The sequence below is a fragment of the Carya illinoinensis genome, chromosome 11 (genome assembly GCF_018687715.1).
Source record: "Carya illinoinensis cultivar Pawnee chromosome 11, C.illinoinensisPawnee_v1, whole genome shotgun sequence".
Lineage (NCBI taxonomy): Eukaryota > Viridiplantae > Streptophyta > Magnoliopsida > Fagales > Juglandaceae > Carya > Carya illinoinensis.
Window position 1 is genome coordinate 38759023 of NC_056762.1, and position 7970 is coordinate 38766992.

At 34.7% G+C, this 7970-nt stretch overlaps 1 protein-coding gene across 1 annotated transcript; it reads right to left on the reverse strand.

Moving 5' to 3' along the window:
- Positions 1–425: 425 nt before the first annotated feature.
- On the reverse strand, positions 426–2108 carry LOC122280787 (non-functional NADPH-dependent codeinone reductase 2-like). The gene is made up of 4 exons (XM_043091809.1): positions 1754–2108; positions 1360–1603; positions 1055–1234; positions 426–902 (listed from the first exon to the last, which is right to left on the reverse strand). The coding sequence occupies exons 1-4, from the start codon at positions 2068–2070 to the stop codon at positions 678–680; spliced, it is 966 nt and encodes a 321-aa protein (XP_042947743.1). The 5' UTR covers positions 2071–2108; the 3' UTR covers positions 426–677.
- Between the last annotated feature and the right edge of the window lie 5862 nt (positions 2109–7970).

The following is a 7970-nucleotide window of genomic DNA, read 5'->3' on the forward strand; positions in this document are numbered from 1 at the left end:
TATGATAAAATATTAATTTTGAGCATTAATCCTAATTTCGAATTTTGAAGAGATTTACAACATTATTTTATAATTTTAATGTAAACTTGTTCCCTTCTTGCTCATGCTTGTTTCCTTGATGTGCTTAACTCCATTGTGTAGATAACTTGAACTTGAGACTTCTTTATTTTTTGAATCCATTTGTTATCATCAAAATCTATGTGTAAATATATAATTACACAAAACTTGAAATCTTGGATTCAATAGCAACGATTACATATTTCACAACTATAAATATCATTTTTTATAAATATATATTTATATAAAATTGCTTCATATATCAACAACCTAAATGAAAAGTAATTTAAAATATAATCCATACATACATATATATATATATATATATACATTGTTGTGATTGGAGATGATAAAATGTAAGATGGATATTCTCTAAATTGAAACACACAACTTTATCATTTGAAATAACTTATTTGTAAAACATATAAATAAATAATTATTCCATCACTACAACAACAACAACAACTAAGATGAGATTATTAAGATAAACATATCTCAACTTATTTTATATATACAAACACATCTTTACGACCCTCACAAAACTCACTCAGGGATCTTAAGTTACTGCTATTCATAGATAAACTCAAATAATCTGACATATTCTTATCATCTAAACGGAGCTAAATCTCTCCATCCCAAAAATCCGAGATCGACTTGTAAGGGCCTTCATCAGAGACGAATACACTTCCAGAAAATCCTTTGCGCTGTGGAATTCGGCTTATCTTCTGCAACTCATCCGCGCTCAGGTTCCAGTCAAATATGTCTAGGTTTTCTCTCATCCTCTCTTTGTTGAAGCTTTTCACAACAGCACTAACCCCTTGCTCATATACCCATCTTAATGAAATCTTCACACAAAAAGATCAATAAATTACCATCATGCTTCAAACTAGACAGTCCTTTTAAAGTCTTAAAAACAAAAATACCCAAAAAAGGAAAAATAATATTCCCTGATTTTTCTATATTTTTGTTCTGTTTTGAGAAGAAAGGCAATTTTTACCTGTGCAATAGTTCTTCCTTTAGCGTTGGCAATCTCTTTTAGAACCTCACATTCCATTATCAAGTTTGTTCCCCAAATTGTTCCTTTGGCTCCCAAGGGAGAGTAGGCAGTGATATGTATACCCTTTTTCTCACAAAAGTCTCTCAACTGCTTCTGTTGCCAATACGGATTCATCTCCACCTTTGCAAAATTTAAAAAAAAAAAAACCTCCAGATCATTGGAACTGAAAAAAATGAAGAACAACTTTTGTTTATTGGAAACTGAAAAAAAAAAAAAGAAACAAAAAATACTAATTAATTAATTACTTGGTTGACGGCTGGATGGATCTTTGCCGTTGAAAGGAGTGTTTCAAGCTTTTTCCTGGTAAAGTTGCTTACACCAATTGATTTGGCCAAACCGAGCTTTTGACAGTTCTCCATAGCTTCCCATACAGACTTTATATCCATCGGAAGGATGTCCTCTTTCTTAAAGGATATTTCAATTTCCTCTGTTTTCAAGCTTACCGGCAAGTGAATCAGATACAGATCAACGTAATCCAACTTCAGATTGCTGTACAAATGATATTGATAGAAAATTCAGGCTAAATCCGTGAATGGAAAGAAACGGAACAGGCCGGAGGAAAGAAAACACCGGGGAAGAAAGGAGAAAAGAAGAAGGAAGAAAACAGGTAGCAGATATATATTTGTTCAGGTTTATTACCTGAGAGTTTTCTGTATTGCAGGGAGGACACGATCGTGGTGCCCATCGCTGCACCAGAGCTTGGAAGTGATGAAGAGTTCGTCCCTGGATTTAATTAACCCAAGGCTTAGAGCATCATGTATGGCTTCCCCGAGGAGCTGCTCGGACAGGTAAAAAGCAGCCGAATCAAAGTGCCGATATCCGAGTTTGATTGCATGGAGGAAAGTTTCTTTCATGGTTCCCGAGGAGCTGCCGATGGGATATTCAGCCGTACCAAATCCAAGAAGTGGAATGGCGTTGCCATTTTGAAGCGTGAATTCTGGAATGCTAGTACTCATCGTTTTCTTTGCTCTATCAGTCTGCGAAGTTCCATATCCCTTGTGCGTAATTTATACTGCAGGAATTGAGTCAATAAAATCCACCGCTTTAAAAAAAATAAAAATAAAAAAATACTAATTACAATTATAAAACACATAAGCGTCGGCACAATTTTTCTTAAAAACAGTAAAACAAAATAAAATAAAATACTTTTTGCCGTAATTTATTGCGCAAGCGTCAAGCATATCTTCTTTTTTAATTTTAGTTTGAGTTAGTTTAAAGCCTTGATACTTCATAGGTGCCGAGTGTTTTTGTCTCAAAATAACTATATAGATGCATATATAGCAATACCATTGCTCATCTTGAATCTTATCCTCTCTAGTCACATTATGATATGACACATTTTAAGTAATTTAGTATATCAACTTACGAAAATCTACTTAAAATGTGATACGTTAGCTAATGTGACTAAAAATGATAAAAATTCGGATAAAGAATAATGTTATTTTTTTCAAGAAAGTATTATGGTTTTATCTAACAACTCACAAATCTCCATTATTTATCTAAAACTAAAAATTCTCATCTCACTTATCAAAAATTACAAGAAAGTTTTACAAATTAATTTATAAATTGATATAACTATATTTGATACATTAGATTTATTTTCTAAAAACAAGTTTTATAATCTAATATTCAGCATTATTTTTGTGATATATGTCTGTTAATTAAACATTTCTCTAATTATAAATAGGTTGTACAATTAATAATGATTTTCCATTCATAAAAGTATTTTGATCTTGGGTGATTGTTCCTTAATTGGGTTTAATTTTCTTAAATAATATTCATGTTAGAGGAATTCTCTCTTAGACAAAATGATAAAAGAATACTCAAAAACACATTTAAAAAAGAAAAAAAAATCTATATATCAGCTACTGTTTAGGATCGGCCATTGCACGCCCTATGTGTTGACTGAGTTCACTAATCGCCCATGAACTGGGAGAAGCCAATGAGTTCCCCTTGCAAACTTTCATGATTTCATCTCCTCCTCTGCTCATCGTGCTTCAGCTCCCCATGTTGAAAGTCAGCAGCCTTCATCTCCTCGTACAGCACCTCTCTTGTAATCACCGATCTCCCGTGTTCCTCTCTCGTAAGTCTTTACTCATCTCTCTTCTTTGATTCTAGGGCAAAGCCCTTGCACTACCCTCTCACTTTCTCTTGTTATCCTCTCTCATTTTTTTACTCCATTTCTTTGTTTCTCTGTGATTCTAGATCAAACCCAGAATATTGTTCAAGTTCGAGGGATATTGGATCCAAATCTAGGGAGAGAACCCATCTGGAAGTCCAGATCTGCACCACGGTACAATAATTTTCTATCTAAGAAATCCTCTATTCAAATTGTTTCTACAATATTTTTTGGTTTGTGACAAGTGATTGAGAAGGGCTTAAGAGGTAAGACTATGGACTTAAGTTACATTAGAGCATTCACATTGGTTTAGGCATATGCATATGCAAAATCACATCTTTTGAAGATCCAATTTGCCATACAAGCAAAACTTCCACATTAGCTTATGTAAATTTGAGACAAAATGGTAATAAAATATTATCATTTTATTCTTTTTTTTTTACTTTTTTTTTAATAGGGTTTGATCTTCAAATATGTAAAATATTTAAGTAAAATATTTTTTGGGGAGTGAATGAGTAAAATATGTAGTAAAATATTTAAAGGTAACATATGTAGAAAGAGAGTGAGAGGAGAGAAAAAGAATTAATAAAATATGTTTTGGAGAGTGAATAGTAGATCTTTAAACATGTAAAGGTACTGTTCATAGCTATGCAAATATTTGAAGATGCATAATCCAATGTAGATGAATTTAGGCTCATATTATGCAAATATGACTTTGCATATGCATATGCATAGACCAATGTGGATGCTCTAAGCTGGTTATAGAGAATGATAGGCTTAAGGTGATGCCCCCGAGGTGGCTGCAGTAGGTTGTGAGGAATGGCAAAAGACCCTGATTGGCTACTTTGTTGGCCAAAAATTTGTGTATTTTTTGAGTTTGTGATTGTGTATTTTGTTCCATTGTTGGGGTTAAAAAAATGATATTGTGTACATGCAACAACTTTCAAAGTTAAAGAAGTTGTTAACACTCCTCAAACGTAGATGTTTCTAGTTGGAGATCATCTCAAAATATTATATCCGTCATATAGATTTTGATAAGAATTTAATGCCATGTGTTATTACTTTCTATGTTCTAGCAACAAATTCAGTGAAAAAATAAATAAATAAACCAGACCTGGATTGATTGGTATTTCGTGTAGCTCTTGCCTTGAGTGTTAGCAACCATGGTAGCATAGCCATTTCCACAAATGTGATTATTAAACTTCACTTCTGCCCATTTTTCCCCCAGTGTTAAAGGACTAGCTTTCTCAATTCTTTAAATTAAACTTCCACAAATGCATAATTCAAAAGCTGTCCATCTCATGATCTAATTGTGCCACTAGAATCATCCATTGCTCTTTCTAAAAGAGAATTATCAAATGTGAGGTAGGTGTTAAAATGGTTAAGCATGGAAGGGTTCAGGATTCAAGCTGGACTTCGTGAAAAGTTTAGAGGCAGCATTAATAAGGAAATCTGTTAACGGCCTTAACTCAAAGACTAGACTAACAGAGCAATCCTTCAAAAAAAGAAAAAGAAGTTAAAGAACATATGGAACCAGTTATAATCATAAATCATGCATCAGGTCACCCCTCATTACAGAGATATAGTATTGCAAAAATACACTTGTGTCAGGACCAAAGAATCCCTCTATTTCATGATCCAGCAACAGAATGCCATAAATGACTTTATTGGGACCTAATTATTACTTTTATACGCCTAATCTTCAATGCACATGCCCTCTGCTAAGGATCATACAACACATATGCCTTCAGATCTTCTACAAAATATTAGGTGAGAAAAAAAAATCAAAACAAAAGGATAATAATATCGGGGTTTTCTACAAAATGCAAAGCATGTAGACAGAAAAAAAAAAAAAAAAGCAGCAAAAATGAGATAACTGGATGAAAAAATTTCAAAAACTCTCCTAAAATGTAAAGCTAAGGATGTATCTCTCAAAAGCAAAATATCCATATGACTAAAGCAAGATTGAGAAATATAGAAAGAAACTTTACCCTTTATGATCTCCATAGGCACATCTTTCAATATCATGTTCAAGGGGAACCTCAAATTTTGAGTGATATATTTACTTAAAATGCTATATCTGGGATGGGGTATGAGAACATATTGCTTCAGTGGCAGCTTCTAGGTTCTATGTCTCTACACTTAATGCTTGCCAGACTTTTAGTGCAACACGTCCTGTTGGATTGTGCATCCAGATCAGAACTGCTAGATATGGGATATAGAAATGAAAACGCAAAAAATACTAGATACGGGATGCTACGAAATGGAAAGGAAATGGAGAGAAAGAGAGAAAAACACGAACCCTTCTTTTCAAATAGACCCCATTCAGCGGCCACAGACAAGGCCGTTTGGGAGACGAGCGGTGAGGATCAACACCGCAAGCTGTGCGACGAAGCCGTACAGAAGAAGTTGGTGAGGAGGTTGTTTAGTAGATTTTGAATGGGGAGATGAAACCCAAGGAATTGTAGATTTTGAATGGGGAGATGAAACCCAAGGAATTGTAGATTTTGAATGGGGAGATGAAATCCAAGGAACTGTAGATTTTGAATGGGAGAGGATGGAGGGCGATGTGGGTTGCTTGGCAAGGGAGGAGGAGGTCTTACAGGATTCAAATTTGGTTTGCTACGTTCAATGAGCTTGCAGGGGGTGGTGGCGCTAGGTAGATGGAGGTGGGTCTCTTGGTGGCGCTGAACAGAGAGATGGCATCACCGGGTGGCGTTGGGCAGATGAAGGTGACGCAACGTAGGTTACTGTCGATGGAGGAGGAGGTTTTGAACTTTTGCGGGATAGATTTTGAATGGGAAAGAAAAATACACACCAATCTTTGTTTGAATCAAAATGCACGTTTTGTTAAAAAAAGCCACGTAAGGTATGTGCTGTGTGCATCGCTACAGTGGCTGATCTCTAGTTTAACTCTTTTGGGAGAAAACCAATTAATGAAATTAGATTTATTATATTGTTTTTGGATATTGAATGTATTAAAAATTCGAGAGATCCAAACAAATGAACAAATTATTTTTCTCTCTGAGGTTTCTTTTATTACGTTGCTGTGCTATATCCATCGATCCTAAAAAAAACGTTGCGGGATGTAGAGTTATAAGAGTAAAAGTACAGGCCCAATAATATATTAAACTAATTAGACCAGCCCGAAGTATGAGCAAAACTGCCGGGATGTTTCTTTTTGGGCCGGGCACTTTAAATTTGCTACATCGGTTTCTAAACTTGGTCATTTCCATGTTTTAACTTTTGGTCTAAGTTTCAATTAAAGTCAATCGTTTCTATAGTTTTAATGTTCAATAATTTATTGATTTCACGAACAAATTAATGGTAATTATCTCCTACGAGAAAAAATCATACATAAAGTATAGCATGGAACATATATATCATACAAAAAACGTGTCGTAATGACAATTTTTGCACACAAATTAATAAATTAACAAGTTTTTACCTTTTTAAAAAAATCGAAATCGTATTTATTTCATTATCAATTCACATCATTACAAGCTTTATCCTTTACAATCAAATGATATATATTTTTCGGGCAATTCTCCATCTAGCATAATTCCTCTTCCTTCTATAGAGCCATCTTTGCAAGCTGGTGTGCTATCTCATTTCCTTCTCTGTTTATGAAAGCAATTGTCCACAGCTCACTGGTTCAAAAACTTTGCTTGCTATCCTCAATGATCTGCCCCTTCCATGATTCATCTTCTTCTTTAGACTTGACAAGCACAATTACCTCCTTTGCATCCCCTCGAAAATTACATCTCGAAATCCAAATTCAAAATACAGCTTCGTAGCCCTCCATAGAGCATTACATTCTGCCATGAAATGGGAGTTTGCATAGTTCCTTAAAACACGCATCAAAGCTAAGATGTCTCCATCAGTCTCTAATCACAATTTCCGTCCCCATTCTTTGTTGTTTTAAGTCTAGATCTACATCAAAATCAACTTTGTAACTGTTGCCTTCTGAATTTTTCCAACACGCTTTTCTCCCAATATCCTCTTCTTGTTTTTCCCTTCCCCCCTTTCCATATTTGTCTCATGAAACTCTTCACGCCCTACAACTGCTATATGTTCAATCTTACCAGGGCAGGTAAATTTGTGTTAAAAAATATATTTATTTCTTCTAGACCATATATTCTTCATTATAACCACCACCACTTCTAGTTTTTCTTTCGATAGCTTTCTATACATATCTATCAAGGTGTACAAAATCTCTGCCATTGGTCTACCACTTGTTATTAGGACTATCTTTTTCTACCCACACATTAGAGGCAGCAGGGCAGCTCCAGAGTGTATGATTCCATATTCCTCTTCAGTTTGACATATGGGGCATTTTGGATCCTTTATAATCTTTCTTTTCCATAAATTCAGCCTTGTAGGCAGGATGTTGTTGCCAGATTTCTATAAGAAGCGCTTGAGAACACCAGGTACATCAAGGTTCCACATCTTCTTTCACAACTCAGCATCCTCCCCTTTATAGGAAGTTCCAACCTCACTTGCCTTTTTTCTTTGTTGATCCACATAGTAGACACTCTTAACAAAGAATTTTCTTTTCTTTGATAGATCCCAAATTTGTTTATTTGCAGCACCTACTCGACTAATAGGAATGGTATAGATCATCTTGGCCACATCCTCATTAAAGATTTCTTTTACTAACTCTTCCTTCCATTTCCTGCCATTCTAATCAATAAGCTCGCTAACTTTTGATTCAACATTGAGAATTCTGATTGGATA

Excerpts from the sequence above, each read along its gene's own strand:
- LOC122280787 (XM_043091809.1), bottom strand. The coding sequence starts at position 2,070 with ATGAGTACTAGCATTCCAGAATTCACGCTTCAAAATGGCAACGCCATT. Across the intron at positions 1,604-1,753 it reads GCAATACAGAAAACTCTCAG|CAATCTGAAGTTGGATTACG; the intron begins GTAATAAACCTG and ends TCATTTGTACAG. Across the intron at positions 1,235-1,359 it reads TCCATCCAGCCGTCAACCAA|GTGGAGATGAATCCGTATTG; the intron begins GTAATTAATTAA and ends AATTTTGCAAAG.